The 17,565-nt window shown below is 38.7% G+C and overlaps 1 protein-coding gene across 1 annotated transcript in view; it reads left to right on the top strand.

Moving 5' to 3' along the window:
- Positions 1-6,828: 6,828 nt before the first annotated feature.
- Positions 6,829-17,565, top strand: part of SIMC1 (SUMO interacting motifs containing 1) — a 44,045-nt gene continuing 33,308 nt past the window's right edge. The window contains exons 1-2 of the mRNA XM_008692694.2: positions 6,829-7,575; positions 17,318-17,472. Of these exons, the coding sequence (XP_008690916.2) occupies positions 7,564-7,575; positions 17,318-17,472 (167 nt within the window). The 5' untranslated portion in view covers positions 6,829-7,563. The remainder of the gene's footprint in view (positions 7,576-17,317; positions 17,473-17,565) is intronic.

Here is a 17,565-nt window from a genome sequence, read left to right as displayed (position 1 = left end):
ACCTAAGAGTATTTTTGGTCTGAGTGATAATCTTTTGACATTGACTAAGATGTACTTTGACTCCTGGTATGTGGTAAATTTTGTAAATATTTCATATAATTGTGAATAACTATTCTATCTGAGTCCTTTAGATGAAGCTTGTTAAATGTGTTCAGATCTTCTGTATCCATAATAATTTTTTGTTTGCATGATCTATCAATTGAGAAAGACATGCAGGGGCACCTGGGTGGCTGAGTCAGTTAAGCATCTGCCTTCGGCTCAGGTCATGATCCCGGGGTCCTGGGATCGAGTCCTGTGTTGGGCTCCCTGCTCAGCGGGGAGCCCGCTTCTCCCTCTTCCCACCCCACCCCCCGACTTGTGCTGTCTCTCTCCTGCTCTCTCTCTGAAATAAATAAATATTTTTTAAAAAAATTTTAAAAAAAAGAATGACCTGAGCCGAAGGCAGACGCTTAACCAAAGGAGCCACCCGGGCGCCCCTAGGCATACAGTTTTGAAATTATTATATCTTTTTTTTTTAAAGATTTTACCTATTTATTTGACAGACAGAGAGATAGCCAGTGACAGAGGGAACACAAGCAGGGGGAGCAGGAGAGGAAGAAGCAGTCTCCCAGCGGAGGAGCCCAATGCGGGGCTCCATCCAAGAACGCCGGGATCACGCCCTGAGCCAAAGGCAGACACTTAAAGACTGAGCCACCCAGGCGCCCCTGAAATTATTATATCTTGATGAAATAAGTCTTATTGTACAGGGGCCTCTTTATCTCTAGTAATGTTATTTTCATTAAAATCTTATTTTGTCTGATACTAATGTAACTATATTGGCTTTCTTTTGGTTGGTTTTTCTTGTTATATCTCCTCCCATGTTTTTACGTTTATATATCAATTCTAGCTTTTATTAGGTTGATTAATCAGAGTATCTAGCTAGCCCTTCTGATCAGAAATTAAACTTTTTTTTAAATACTGGGATCAATTTGCTAATACTTTATAGAGGATATTTACATGCATGTTCATCAATGAGACTGATCAATAATTAGGATGATATTGTCATCCACACTGAGACAGTGTTGAGAGTAAAAGGGAGTACAATATTTTTCTAGGCTTATGGCATAGAGATTGATTATAGTACCATTGGCTGGCATCATCAGGATTTATGAACTGCCTAATCATTTTGGCAAGGAATGGAGGTAAAGATAGAAGGTTTTCCAGTAACTAATCTAGTTAGGGCTCAAACTTACCCTGTTGATTTTATAACCATTATTGTATTACTCTATATATCTGACTATAAACTGATTATATATTGAATGAAGTTGTAGAGAGAAAAGAAGGAAACAGACCTGGGTTTGAATGTCTGTCTCTGTGACTTAATTGTATAATCCTTAGGTAATGACCTAGCCCCTCTAAACTCCATTTCCCCCATCTGTATACTAGAGATTATAATGCCTACCTGATAGGGATATTGTGAAAATTAAAGATACGTGAAAGCACTCAGTATGTTCTTAGTACATAGTAGATTCTCTTATGTTACCTTACCTTCCTTAGTTTCTGTTGTAAATTATCCTGTGTATTTGCTTTTTGAAACAAAGGTTGCTCTTNCCCTTGTGACTTAAGGTTGAAATCTTCCCTACTACTCTCCTGTTTACCTTGGATCAGAAAAAATTTCCCACTGTGCCCTTAATTATATCCATGTGGCACTCGGATAATTTAAGAAGGTATAGAAATTGACAGTATTGACAGTAGCAAAATTTTGACCAAAGGAAATAAATTAATGCTTATCTTATATAAAATGTATAAATTATCAGTGAAGCAAAAAGGTAAAATATGTTTATCTAAAAGCTCAGATGTAAATCTTCTTTGATAAAGCAAAGACTCCCTACTAGACCTCTTAAATATTCTCACAATCCTTTAACAGGACTTCATTGACTTAACTCGAGAAACCAGACCAAGGGCAAAGGATCGCAATGGACTCTGTGTGATTGACCTGACAAGAACTGAGGAAGAAAGTAGACCTATTGCCACTCTTGACTTGACTCTAGAACCTGTTGCTCCTTCCCAGAAAGAGCCAACCAGTCTTCAGACATGTGCCAGTCTCTCCAGCAAAGAGGTGATGGAAGGGCGGGCCGACAGAAGCTCTTGGCCTGCAGCACGGAGAATCATTAACAGCGATCCTGTGGATTTGGACCTTTTGGAAGAAACCACATTTGAAGGTCCGCAACTCCCTACATCCATCAGCGGGGACTCTGTTTATCCAGCAGAGCCAAATTGTAGCTCAACTGCATTCAAAGGTGACCTTGGCTTCTTGGCAAACCTACAACTATCTTCTGATATTCACTCCCTCTCCCCAACAAGCAATAATGGTAGCAGCAGCAATCAGAGGGCACCCTTGCCATGCCCACAGCAAGACGTGCCTTGCCCACCACAAGCCTTGCCGTGCCCACTGCGAACCTTGCCGTGCCCACTGCGAGCCTCACCGTGTCCACCACGAGCCTCCTCATGCCCACCACGAGCCTTGTCATGCCCATCACAAACCGTGCAGTGCCAAGCACAAGCTTTGCCTCACCTGCCTCAAGAAGTTCCATGCCCTCCTCAAGATATGCCATGCCCTCAGCAGAATGTGCCAAGCCCTCCGCCAGATTCATCGTGGCAACCTCAGCTCTCACCCAGCCCACCTCAAGACTCACTGTGCCCACCTCAAGACTCTCTGGGCCTACGTCAAGATGTACCAGGCCCACCTCAAAACATATCCTATCCACAGGATGTGACACACTTACAAGATATGCCACAGTCATCAGGAGATGTGCCACAGTCACCAAGACACGTGCCCCAGTCACCAGCAGACGTGCCACAGTCACCAGGAAATGCACCACAGTCACCGGAAAGTGTGCCACATTCCCCTGGAGAAGTCCCAGACTTCCCAGGAGATGGGCTCCGTTCACCTGGAGCCATGCCATGCTTGCCAGGAGACATGCCACACTCACTTGGAGACTTGCCTCACTTACTGCAAGACAGGCCTTACTCCCTCCAAAATGATACACAGAACCATGACACTCCTATGGAAGTCTCAGCTCCATCCTCGCCAAGGTTCTCTCCCAGCCCACAGTCTCCACAGTCTGAAACTTCCTTAGAGAAAGTTCCTTGGCTTTCTGTCACAGAAACTCCAGCCAGAAAAGAGAGAGCACTGTCAGAGCCTGCTCACCCCGGGTCTGCCCAGGTACAAGCACGAACACCACGAGGTGGGTTATACAACAGACCATGCCTGCATAGACTGAAGTATTTCTTACGACCTCCGGTTCATCACCTCTTCTTCCAGACACTAATACCAGATAAAGACACAAGAGAGGTGAGCTAACATATCTTCCGCTAGAGACTAGATGTCCTCTGTATAGGCCTCGCATGAAGTCACTCTGCTGTAAGGAGTCCGTGCATGAGAGAACAGACCCAGGATAAATTCAGTATTTTTATCTTTCCTCCTCTTGTGGAATCATCTAGTGTAGAGACAGACCTGGGTTCAAATTTCACCCCCACAGTTAGCAGCTGGCACTGTAGAAGTCACTATACCTTTCTGAGCCCTAGCTTCCCTAGGTATAAAATGGACATAAGAACACACCTCATAGGATCATTAAATGACATAACATATGTAAAGTGCCTATTAGAGTGTCTGACTCATAATAGGCCTTCGTTAAATACTTCTCTTTAATTCCTATACTTTTCCCTTCCAGATGCCCTTATTACTGCTCTCGTATCACAGAGATAGTGATACTCTTGTCACTTCAGTACCTCCAAAATTATTACTTTCTGACTTTTGGGGAGGATATTCAATTTTAAGATTTTAATGGAATGCTACTTCCCATTGGTCTTTATTTAGTTATGAGAATTAAACCAGATGCTTTTCTTAGCAGAGGTAAGGAAAAAAATTGTGGCTGAGTCCTACAATGTGAAGCTATTTTTTCATTGTCCATAGCCATATTCTCAACATTAAGAAGAGTGGCTTGAGGTAGGCCGGGAATTCAAACAGTGCATTCTTGGAGCAGTCAGCAGTCCAGCGAGTAGGTATCAGGCATTCATGTTGATTTGGTCTGAAGAGTGATTTTTTTTTCTCTCATTTTTATTGTTGTTTTATCTTCTGATATGTTTTATCTCTTCTCCTTCTGAGTGACTCTCCCCAACCACTAGCTCATTCTCTTTTTTCCTGTGGGTTTGCCTCAGGGTGGTGATACATCAGGCCATTATAAAGAGCATTTGGAGGACTTGAGAGAGTTTGTGTTTCCCTAGTCAAAGCTGTAGTGCTTCATAGGTGCTGCACAACCAGCAAAGCGGCCAGTAGATGCGAATGGGGATAGCATATTCCCTTTCTGGATAAGCATAGCTTGGGTTAAAAGATGGCAGTTCGGGGCGCCTGGGTGGTGCAGTCGTTAAGCGTCTGTCCTGGGCTCAGGGCGTGATTCCGGGATCGAGTCCCCCGTTGGGCTCCTCCGCTGGGAGCCTGCTTCTTCCTCTCCCACTCCCCTGCTGTGTTCCCTCTCTCGCTGGCTGTCTCTCTGTCACATAAATAAAGAAAATCTTAAAAAAAAAAAAAAAAAAAGATGGCAGTTAGGCCAAACAAAAGGGATTTTTCTTCTTAATCTTTATTTCTCACTTTAAAGAACCTTGGCCGTCCAGAGTTCATCAGTAAATCTTTTCTGTCTCTCCTATGATTTCTTTTGGGCTTTTAATAAGTACTTCTTCACTAGGTCATTTTCCTCCCAGAACTTCTTAGCCAGTCCCCATGCTGCCACTTCCCAGCCATTGGCCTTAAACCTTCTGTTGGTTTAGCTCTACAATAAGCCATGAGGACCATATCACAAAGTTGTTTGACTTAAAAGTAAGCACATAAAGCACAAACCCACCTTTCAAGGCCTAAAGAAATGTTTTGTATTAGTTCCCCTTAAGTATATGGGCATCAAAAGAATTTGTAAACTTTATTTGTTTGTAGGTGTCCACATTTGTAGGCAAGAAATGAATTATATAGGTTCAAATATAGGTAAAGTGCCTCACAAGTAAAATGGTCACCAAACCAAGATTTTTTGTTCTTCTCTTCTCTGGCTCTTAATTTTTATTACATACCAGGTACAGTATTGATCTTTGATCAGTGAGATCAAGTGTTACCCTCAGGTGATTTGAGACCTAAGGAACGCTCACTGGACTTCTCTAGAAGATATCCTGAAAGGACAATTCAAACCATCACTGTTTTACTGTTATACATAAGCTGTCAAATCTTTGGTTGATGTTTTAAATTTAATACTTATTCTCAGATCTTAAAAAATAATACTTGCTTAATATAAAACATTTTAAAATATAAAAAATAATTACTTATGGTGCTATCAGTCAGCATTTATTATTGTTAATAATTTTGGTGTATTTCCTGCTTAGTTGCCTTTCTATATATAGGCAGTTTTAATTTTTTAATAATGGGGATTTTTAACAAAAATATATTTGTTATTGTTGGTTTTACTGTTTAGAGGTAGTGTGAATGTAGAGGGTAAATCTGGGGTTATACCACCCCATGTGTGAAATCAGCTTCTGCCATTTGTTACATGACAAATGCTTACTCTCCAAATCTGTTTCCTTATCTATAAAATAGGAATAATAATAGTATGTAGTTATTAGGTTGTTGTGAGAATTAAAGTGAGGATAAGTTAAATGTTCAGAAAATATTCTTACTGTTGTTGTTATACTCCAATATCTAAAAACTTTTTAATGTTCTTTTCCTTCTGGTTGTGAAAGTAATATGTATCTATTATGGAAAAATACAAAAGAGCATATAGAGGAAAATCATCCATAATTCCACCGACCACCCAGATAATAGAAAACCACTTTTCACATATTCTCTCCCAGTCTTTTTATATACATACTTTTAGGGGGTGTAGGGGAAGCAACTTAACATTTACTGTTGACAGTAAATCAACTAAATGGGATTCTTTTTAAAAAAAATCTTTCTTTATCTCTTTATTTCAGTATCTGATATGGTATCATAACTACCCCTGTCTTCTCACTCTCACTCCAAAATCAACTTAGGCTAGCTCTTGACTCTTTTGTACTTTCTTTTCTATTGCTGTATTTTAGAACAGATGCAATCATATTATTTTTTTTAAAGATTTTTTTTTAATTTATTTATTTGACAGAGATAGAGACAGCCAGCGAGAGAGGGAACACAAGCAGGGGGAGTGGGAGAGGAAGAAGCAGGCTCATAGCAGAGGAGCCTGATGTGGGGCTCGATCCCATAATGCCGGGATCACGCCCTGAGCTGAAGGCAGACGCCCAACCGCTGTGCCACTCAGGCCCCCCTAGATGCAATCATATTATATGTACAACTTTGAATTCTTATTTTTTAACTTAATATAAGTATTTCCCCATGTCTTTAAAAGTTTTTTAGATAAGACTTTTCAGTCTTTTTATTCTTTAATTATGAATATTTCAAATGCATGGAAAATTTTGCTGTCTTCAACCTGTTTCAGAACCTCTTGTTTTTATGTCCGTAGAAACCTATCCTAATTTCTTTCTTTTTATCTCTACAGAGTAAGGGTCAAAAATTAGAACCCATTCCTCATCGAAGACTAAGAATGGTAACAAACACCATTGAAGAAAATTTTCCCCTGGGGACTGTGCAGTTTTTGATGGACTTTGTGTCACCCCAGCATTACCCACCCAGAGAAATTGTGGCTCACATCATCCAGAAAATCCTGCTCAGTGGCTCTGAGACCGTGGATGTCCTGAAGGAGGCCTATATGCTTCTCATGAAAATTCAACAGTATGAACCTTAGATGTTGGTGAATCTCCTAGGGAACCTGGACTCAGGGCACAGCTTTCTGTTGCCTAAGCTTGATTCAGCTAACCATTAGAGAGGGTGACTTAGTATGTCAGTGTTACTTGGTTTGCAAGTGACAGGAAATCCAATCCAAACTAGCTTTAACAGCTGAGAGCAGAGAATTTAATTATTCACGTTACTAGAAACCTAGGAATAAGACTTAATTCAGTTCAAAATGGTTACCAGGATCCATTTTTCAGCCCTGCTTTGCTCCTCTTTTCAGGATCTACATAGTAGTCTTCTCAACCTCCAGCTTTAATGAGAGAGAGAGTCCACTTCCTTACAATCTGAAATTGAGTCTTGTAGGCTTTAATTGGTATAACATAGGACATGAGCTCATTTTTGAGCCAATCACTGTGAACTGAAGGATAGAATATCATGATTGGCCAAATAAGCTTCACAGCCTTCATCCTAGGATCCTGGCAGATAAAGCTAATGGGCTAGAGTAATAAAGAATTGATTTCTTCAAGGCCAAATTAGGGTACTAATGCCTTCCAAAAGAGAAGTGGATAATGAAAGTTCTACCCTCAGATGACTTGGTATCATCTCAAAGGGTGGGCAGGAGCACTAAGGATAAGAGGAGGTTTCTGTTTCTGTCATCTTCCACATCCCATCGCCTCTTCCACTGAACTCTCCAGAATTCTAATTGATGTCATTTGACTTTCAGGCTACATCCAGCTAATGCCAAGACAGTGGAGTGGGACTGGAAGCTGCTCACTTATGTCATGGAGGAAGAGGTAACATAACAATTATGAGGGTGTACCTTTTGCACAAGTTTTAGTTAGAAACAAAAGCGACGACAGATCTGGTAGTAAAGTCTGCCATTATTCCCTCCTTGTACTCCCACCCCCACCAAAAAATTCCTATTGAAATGGTATATGCTGTCTTCCAATTCAAAATTAAGTACATTCACTTATCCCTCTCCTTCTTGAGATCCCATTAAAGAGAATAGTAAATGAATAGAGAAAGATATAAATCCATGGCAATGAAAATAAGGGGAAGGGCAACAAATCTGAATGAAAACTAGAAGAACTAAAGGAAAAGTAAGATTGTTACTGGTGAAACTACCAGAGAAAGCCACAGGCTATAATACATGCAGCCAAGGAGCAAGGAAGTCTACCTTTTATAGCAGAGAGTTTTCAGCTCAGAAACACAATATATATTAGAGGGTTGGAGTCAGACATAGGCTGTAAATTTGTTGAAAAGTTGTAGATAGAACTGACAACCTGTCCATTCTTGAGTACAGAAAGTTCAGTCATCAGGCTACATAATTTCAGGCAAAAAGAGGATTTATTGTCTAAAAACATTGAATGAACCATCTGTCATAAACAAAGGCACCTAGTGTAGAGTTGGTATTCCAGAAAAAGTCTTCTGCATTCTGACTTTTAGGGGTCCCTAAACTTAATTGCCAGCTTTCTGTCTGCTCACCCAAAGCACTTGGCTGAAACAAATTACTTTCAACCTAGAATACTAAACCCAACCAAATGATTATTCAAGTGTGAGTATAACATAAAAACATGTAGGAACTTGAAAAAATATTCCCACCCCCATTTCTTTGGTTACCTAAATGTATGCGTCAAAAGAATGGGGGAATAATAAAGAGGGAGGCACAGGATCCAGGGAACACTAGATCTAATCCAAGAGAATAATAAAGAGAGTTCCTGAAATTATGCTGAATAGCAGACCTAGAGAGCATTTAGTCCAGATTGGAGCAGGATAACTTAGGGCTTTAAGAATAATCTGGGAAACATCACCAAGATGATAGACAAGGCAGCTCTAGGCTTTTGTTCTCCCATGGAGATGCCAAGTTAAGAAAAACATATGGACCAGAATACTTTTGTGAAAACTCTGGAGATCAATTGAGAAGCTTCAGTACCCAGGAGAATGCATAATCAAGAAAGGACTCAATGAAAGGAATAGCAAATTTGGGGTTATTTTGTGTGTCCATGCCCCTCCCCTACCCAGCATAGCATGGTGCAACTGGGAGGAAACCTCACATGCCACAGCTCCTCCCTCGGGGTGGAAACAAAAGAGTGGACTTTGAATCCAGTGCCCTCACTTGTTAGGAACTGCCCTAAGGATAGTTTTTGTCTCATCTGACTCAGATCACTGATGGGAATAGTGGTATAATTTGGAAGCTGCTGAAAAGAGAGGTGAGCACTGCCACATGTTAGAGCTTCAGGGATTTTGTAGTTCTACAGGCAGGGGTCAGGCGAGAAAGAGACTGCACTCCTGAGAAGAAACAAAGGCAAGCCATTTGGGAAATTAAGGCAGATAAAAGCAGAGATACAAGCCCAGAGAAAACACATCCCCAGAAAAGTTCTGAGAGAGTCCAGAACCTTTACCCAGGCTAATTGGTGAGGATCTTACCCTGCGTGAACTCAGTAGATAGACTGGGAAAGGTGTTTGTTTTTTCAAATGCTTAACCTCAAACAAAGATTACAAGGCATACAATTGTAGAAACTGGGAAATACGTCCCAGTGAAAGGAACAGAATAAAGTTCCAGAAACCAACCATAAAGAAACACAGATCTCTCAACTTCCTAACAAAGAATGTTTTTAAGCTATCTTAAAAATGCACAAGGAGGGGCGCCAAAGTGGCTCAGTCAGTTAAGCATCCAATTCTTGATTTTGGCTCAGGTCTTCATGTGCTCAGTACAGAGTCAGCTTGGGATTCTCTCTCTCCCTCTGTTCTTGCACCTCCCTCCTGCTCATGTGTGCACACATGCGTGCGCACGCTCTCTCTCTAAAATAAATAAATAAATCTTTTCAAAAAGTGCACAAGGAGCTAAAAGAGAGCAGAGATAGATAACTAACTGAAGCATGAAAATGATGCATGAACAAAATGAGAATATTTAAAAAAAACTGTTAGAAATAATCAAACATATTCTGGAGCTGAAAAGTGTAATAACTGAATTAAAAAATTCACTAGAGGGATTCAACAGCCGACTTGACAGGCAGAAGAAAACAGTCAATGAACTTGAAGGTAGGTCATTTGAAATCATTGAGACAGGATCAAAAAGAAAACATAATGAAGAAAATTGAAGAGAGCCTAAGGGACTATGGGATATCATTAAGTGGGCCATAAATGCATTATGGAAGTCCAAAGAGAAGAGAGAAAAGGGCAGAAAGCTTATTTGAAAAAATAATGACCCAAAACCTCCCAAATTTGAGGAAAGAAATGGGCATACAATTTTATGACACTCAACTCCAATAAGGTTAAACCAGAGACCCACACCAAGACACGTTATAATCAAAGTGTCAAAAGTTAAAGACAGAATCTTGAAAACAGCAGGAAAAAAGTGACTCATCATATACCAGAGAGCTTGTATAAGATTTTCAGCAGATTCTCATCAGAACCTTGCAAGTCAGGAAGGCAATAGGATGATATATTCAAAGTGCTGAAGGAAAAAAAAGCTATTAACCAAAAATACTATATCCAGCAAAACCATCCTTCAAAAATGAGGGAAAGCAGCAGGAGAGAAGCAACACATCACATACAGGATCTCAATAAGATAAAAAGGATATTTCTCATCAGAAATTCTGGAGGCCAGAAGGTAGTTGGCTGATATATTCAGAGTGCTAAAGAATTAAACTCAACCAAGATTCCTTTATTCAACAAATTATTTTTCAAAAATGAGACAGAAGTAAAGACATCCCCAGATAAACAAAAGCTGAGGGAGTTCATTTCCACTAGCCCTGCCCCACAAGAAAGCCTAAAGGGAGTCCAGCAGATAAAATGAAACACTGAATAGTTACTTGAAGCCATATGAAGAAATAAAGATGTTGGTAAAGGTAAATACATGGGCAGTTGTAAAAACTACTATTATTGTAACTACATTTTATAATATTTGGTTTTATATGGTTAAGTGACTAATTCAAGTTTCATAATTATTAGTCTACAAGCTAGTATTATTATAACTTTGAAACTCCACATTTTGCTTTCTATATAATTTAAGACACTAATGCATTTAAAAGAATTATTAATTTGTTTTGCATGAAGATGTAGTTATGTGACATCAACAACCAAAAGAGTGACAGAGCTGTAAAGGAACAGTTTTTATATGTTCTTGAACTTTAGCTTATATAAATTCAAATTAGAGTATTATAACCTTAGAATATTAAATGCAATCATGATGGCAACCACAAAGACAACAGCTATAGAAATACACAAAAGGAAATGACAAAAGAACTTAAACCTTTCACTATAAAAAATCAACTAAAGACAAAAGACGTTGCAGGAAATAAGGAACAAAAGAGCTATAAGGCATTTAGAAAACAAATAGCAGATGACAGAAGTGCATCCTTCCTTATCAGTAATTGCTATAAATGTAAATGGATTAAACTCTCCAATCAAACAACATAGATTGGCAGAATAGATAAAAACACATGATCCAACTACATGCTATCTACAAGAAACTCACTTTACATCCAAAGACACAAGTAGATTGAAAGTGAAAGAATGGGAAAAGATGTTCCATGCAAATAGTAACCAAAACAGCACAGGTGGCTGTATTAATATGAGATAAAATAGACTTTAAATCAGAAAATGTTATAAGAGACAAAGGAGGACATTATATATTACCTAAAAGGTTCAGTGCAGCTTAAGATATAATAGTCATAAATATTTATGTACCTAAAGTTAGACTATCAAGATATGAAACAAAAACTGACTGAATTGAAGGGGAAAATAGACAGTTCTGTATTAATAATTGGAGACTTCAATACCCCACTCTCAATAATGAATAGAATAACCAGAATGGAAGATAGGTAAGGAAAGAGAAAAAATTAAACAATGCAATAAACCAACCAGATCTAACAGTTATATGCAGAATATGCTACCAACCACAGCATGCACCTTCTTCTTAGTGCACATGGGACATATTTCAGGATAAACCATATGTTAGGCCACTAAGTCCCAGTAGATTTTAAAAGGTAGATATCATATAAAGTATCTTCGTTCTGTGAAACCTGCATCACCCTGATATTAAAGCCAGGTACAGACACTAGAAGAAAACTGCCGACCAATATCCCTTATGAACACTGATGCAAAATCCCCAGCAAAATACTAGCAAACCAAATTCAACACCATATCATATGGATTATACATCATAATCAAGTGGGATTTGTCTGGGAGTACAAGGATGGTTCAATATAGAAAAATAAATCAATGAAATACACTACATTAACAGAATGAAGGACAAAAACCACATGATCGTCTCGATGCAAAAAATGCATTTGCAAAATTCAACACATTTCATCATAAAAACTCTCAACAAACAGGACTAGAAGGAAACTACCTCATAAAAGCACTTTATGGAAAAACCCAGAGCAAACATCATATTCAGTGGTAAAATAAACTTTTCCTCTAAGATCAGGAAATAAGGTAAGGATACTTGCTTTTTTTTCTTCGATTCAACATAGTACTGGAAGTTCTAACCAAAGTAGTTAGGCAAGGAAGGGAAATGAAAGACATCCAAATTGAAAAGCAAGAAGCAAAATTATCTCTGTTCATAGATAACATGATCTTATATGAAGAAAGCCTTAAAGATTCCACACAGAAAAATTGTTAGGGCTAAGAAACAAATTCAGCAAAGGTGCAGGATACAAAATCAACACAGAAAAATCAACTGCATTTCTGTATACTAACAATCTGAAAAGGAAATTAAGAAAACAATTCTATTAACAAAAGTATCAAAAACAATAAAATACTTAGGGGTAACCTAACCAAGGAGATGAACAATTTGTACACTAAAAACTACAAAATATTACTGAAAGAAAATAAAGAAGACATAAATAAATTAGAAGATATCTCATGCTCCTAGATTGAAAAAATTAATATTGTTAAGATGTCAATAGTACCCAAAGTAATCCATAGAGTCAGCATAGTCCCTATCAAAATCCCAGCAGCACTTTTTGCAGAAATAGAAAAATCTATCCTAAAATTCATATGGAATCTCAGAGGACCCTGAATAGCCAAAACAATCTTGAAAAAGAAGAACAAAGTTGGAATATTCATATTTGTTGATTTCAAATATATTACAAAGCTACAGTCATCAAAACAGTGTGGTAATCTCCTAAAGACAGACACATAGACATGTGGAATAAAATGGAGAACACCCTAAAAATTTTGTGAGACCATTCAATGGGGGAAAAAATAGTCTCTTCAACAAATGGTTTTGGGAAAACTGGATAGCCATATGCAAAAGAATGAAGTTGGAACCTTATCTAATACCATATACAAAAATTCACTCAAAATGAAAGAAAGATCTCCGACATCAGACCAAAAACTATAAAACTCTTAGGAGAAAATATGGGGGAAAGCTTCATGACATTGGGTTTGGCATTGTTTTCTCTGATAGGACACCAAAGACATGAGCAAATAAAGCAAAAATAGACAAATGGAACTATATCAAAGTTTAAAACTTCTGTGCATGAGAGAACACAGGAGTGAAAAGGCAGTCTATGGAACGGGAGAAAATATTTTAAAATCACATATCTGGTGTCGCCTGTGTGCTTCAGTTGGTTAAGCATCTGCCTTCAGCCCAGGTCATGATGCCAGGGTCCTGGGATCAAGCCCCACATTGGGCTCCTTGCTCAGTGGGAAGCCTGCTTCTCCCTCTCCCTTTGCTGCTCCCCGTTTGTGCTCTCTCTGTCTGTCAAATAAATAAAATCTTTTTTTTAAAATCACATATCTGATAAGGGGTTAATATCCAGAATATATAAAGAACTATAACTCAACAACCTTTAAACATTTTACTACAAAACTGACAAAATTAAAGGGAAAATTGAACAACAAAATAACCTGATTTTTAAAAGGGCAAAGGACTTGAATAGACATTTTTCCAAAGGTGATATACAAATGGCCAATAAGCATATGAAAAGATGCTCAACATCACTAATCACAGAGAAATGCAAATCAAAAGTACAATGATTTATCATTTCACACCCATCAGGATGGGTACTATTAAAACAAAAATTTTTAACAGAAAATAAGTAGTGGCAAGGATGTAGAGAAATTAGATCACTTGCCCACTGTGGGTAGGATTATAAAATAGTACAGCCACTATGGAAGACTATATGGTGGTTCTTCAAAAAATTAAAAATTGAATTACCATACAATCCATCAATCCCACTTCACATATTCCCACAGGGGTATATATGTAAAAGAATTGAAAGAAGGGTCTTGAGATATTTGTGCACCTATGTTCATAGCAGCATTATTCACAATAGCCAAGAAGTGGAAGCAACCAAAACGTCCACCAACAGATGACTAGGTAAACAAAATGTGGTGTATACAGATAAGATGAAATATTAATTCTGCTTTAAACAGGAAGGAAATCCTCCCATATGCTACAAGATGGATGGTAGCATAATGAAGACAGAGTGAAATAAGCCAGTCACAAAAAGACAGCATATAATTTGATGTACCCAAGGTGTCTGTAGTAGTAGACATATTAACATAAAAAACAAATGGGAGTCTTGATCTCTGGGTCATGGTTCAGGCCCCGTGTTGGGCCCCACATTGGGCTCTATGCTGGGCATGGAGCCTACTTAAATTAAAAAAAATTTTTTTAAACAAATAGAATGTTGGTTACCAGGGGCTAGGGGGAGGGGAAAATTGGGTGTTATTGTTCAACGTGTATAGAGTTTCATGTTGCAAGATGGAAAAGTTCTGGAGATCTGTTGCACAGCTATGTGAATATGCTTAACAATACTAAACTGTACACTTAAAAATGGTTAAAATAGTAAACTTTGTTGCATGTTTTTTACCACAATGTTTAAAAATTTTAAAAAGAAAGCAGGCAATAACAAGTGTTGCCAAGAAAGTAGAGATACAGGAAGTCCCATACATTGCTGGTGGGAATGTAAATGGTACAGCCACTTTGGAAAATAGTTTGGCAGTTTCTTTAAAAAATTAAACATAAAATTACTATATGACCCAGCTATTCCACTTCCAGGGACTGACCCCCCCCAAAAAATGAAAATATATGTCTAATAAAGGCTTATATGTGAATGTTCATAGCAGCATTATTCATAATAGCCAAAGAGTGGAAACAAGCCAAACGTCCATCAACAGTTGAATGGATAAACAAAATGTGGTATATTTATACATGGAAATACTATTCAGTAATTTAAAAACATGAGCTCCTGATACATGCTATGACATGGACAAACCTTAAAAAAACATTAAGCTAAGTAAAAGGAAGCCACATACATAAGATCACATACTGTATAATTCTGCATATATGAAATGTCCAGAAGGGAAAATCAGTAGAGCCAGAAAGTAGAGGAGTGTTTGCCTGGGGCTAGAGGTGGGGATGGGAATTAACTGTAAACAGGAATGAGGGATCTTATTTCAGTTATGAAGATGTTCTTTTTTTTAAGATTTATTTATTTTAGAATAAGAGAGCACTCATGAGTAGGGGGAGAGGCAGAGGGAGAGAATTTTCAAGCACACTCCACGCTGAGCGTGGAACCCATCACAGGGCTTAATCTCATGACCCATGAGATCATGACCTGAGCTGAAACCAAGAGTTGGACGTTTAACCAATTGAGTCACCCAGGCACCCCTATGAAGATGTTCTAAAAATTGATAGTCATAGTTGCCAAACCCAATAAATTTACAACAAATCATTGAATTGTACATTTAAAATGGGTGAATTTTTAAGGTTTTTCAATAAAGTTGTTAAAATTGAAAAAAATGGAAAAGAAGGGTATTCTCAAGATTCAACACCATTCTTGAGGAGCTGAAAGAAGTGTTTATTGTAGGCAATGTAAGGAGGATAAAAAAAAGAAACTTGAGGAAAATCAAAAAGCTTCACAAGAAAGGAATGATTTTCTTAGTATACTACTGTATGGATTTCCATCATCAGTCCATGGAAGGCTGCTAGTCCCCACAGGAAAGGCCTTGTAACCCAGCTCTTTCTCTCTCTCAAAAGCACAGCCAGCAGAATCTCTCCCCTGTGCCATAGTAAATAATTTTAACATAGTCCTCATACTGTAAACACTATGTAGTTATAATATTTAGAATCAATTTATATACAAAGCACAGAAGACAATTTTATCAGCCTTGACAGTGGAAAACAAATAGCGTAGAAGATAAAGATCAGGAGATGAAAAAAGGGCTAGGATCTCTGAGAACAGTAGGGCTGCTATAACATCTTTATCTTCCCAAGTGGGGAGTCAAGAGATACTATCTATTGATGATGGAACATAAATTGAGATAGTTATTTTAGGAAAAGAAGCAGGGAAATGGCACAAGTGAGTTAAATCCTCTCTGGCACAGCAGAAGCCAATAGGTAATGTCTAAAGTTGATAAATCAAGAACTAGTGATCAGAGCATTTTTTTAGAGATGTTTAGGGTAACTGTCAGAAGAAGGAGTTTAAAATTTCCCCTAGGGTACTGCAGGGGGCAAGCAGTAGCAGAGAGTGGTGTTAATGGAAGACTTCCATCATAAATCTAGCACAAGTACTTGATTTTTAAAAAATCATTTGCACCAGTTAATAAGGATTAGAGAAAAAATATACACATTTGGAAGACAAAGTTATCTATCCCCACCTCCTCTTTAAAAAGAAAGAAATTGTTTGTGCTTAAAATGGTCATTCTTTTTCCTGTTGACTAAACCATACCCTAGTCCATGAGTGTATATTCTCAGAGTATATGCCTACCCCCCTAGTATTTGAAAAGTTCCTAAAGAGTCCAGACATAGTTTGGGGCCTTATTCTTCAAATTTTCAAAGCCTGAGCTCCTGGGCCTAGGTCCCAGTACTTGTCTCCCAGTAAAGGGAAACCAACAAATGGTGCATGTCTGCTTGTTGTGTCACGGGTACTTACACTGGTTTTGGTAGGTTATAGTTATCACCACGTAAATCACAAAGACACTGCGACTCAGAAGGGCAAGTTGAATAAGGTGTGGATCTGAGTTTAAAACAATCAAACAAAAATAAATTCATAAGGTCTGTGTGCCAGCAGAGCCCACGTTCTTTATCTGCATAGGTTGGGCTTTCTCAGGATCATTTCACCTGTAACAAAATCCAACTCCAACTTGCTAAAACAATAAGGATATGCATCAGCTCATGTTACTAGAAGTTTAGCAGTGGTGTGGACATCATGGTTGCTTGATCCAGCAGCTCAACAGGGTCATTTAGGAACCAGTTTTTGTCTCTCTGGTCTGATAGCCACAGTTTGGGGTTTATCCTGAGACTGATAGTCGAGTTCAGTGAGGGAGGGCCTTCTCGTAACTATCTATCTCTTAAAATTAGAAACTCTATAGTCCTGAGCCGCCAGACTCCGGGACTGCCCTGTTTTCCCTGTTTTGTAATAACCTCGACCACCTGCTGTCTCTCCGGAACTTCTTTTAGGTACAGACATACTTGTTGACACATGGCCTTCCCTTGGACTTCATATTGATGAGAGCCCAAGACTCACTGTCATCAGGAAATTGCGAGGAAATCCTTCTCATTTTTTTCTCCCACAGGGACAGAATCTGCCTGGGCGAGTCCTTTTTCTGCGTTATGTGGTACAGACCCTGGAAGATGACTTCCAGCAGATCCTGAGGAGGCAGCGACAGCACCTGCAGCAGTCCATTGCAAGCACTGTGCTGTCCTGCGACAAGCAGCCCCACAATGTCAGGTAACCAGCCCTGAGCCCAGGGGTGATGGGAGGTCGGGGCCGTAGGTGGGCAGCTACTCAAGGCTCGAGAACATTGGGTGGTTGAGACTATAG

This window comes from Ursus maritimus, unplaced genomic scaffold (genome assembly GCF_017311325.1).
Source record: "Ursus maritimus isolate PB19 unplaced genomic scaffold, ASM1731132v1 scaffold_15, whole genome shotgun sequence".
Classification (NCBI taxonomy): domain Eukaryota; kingdom Metazoa; phylum Chordata; class Mammalia; order Carnivora; family Ursidae; genus Ursus; species Ursus maritimus.
Note: the sequence above shows the minus strand (reverse complement) of the source record. Positions and strands in the feature narration are given on the sequence as shown.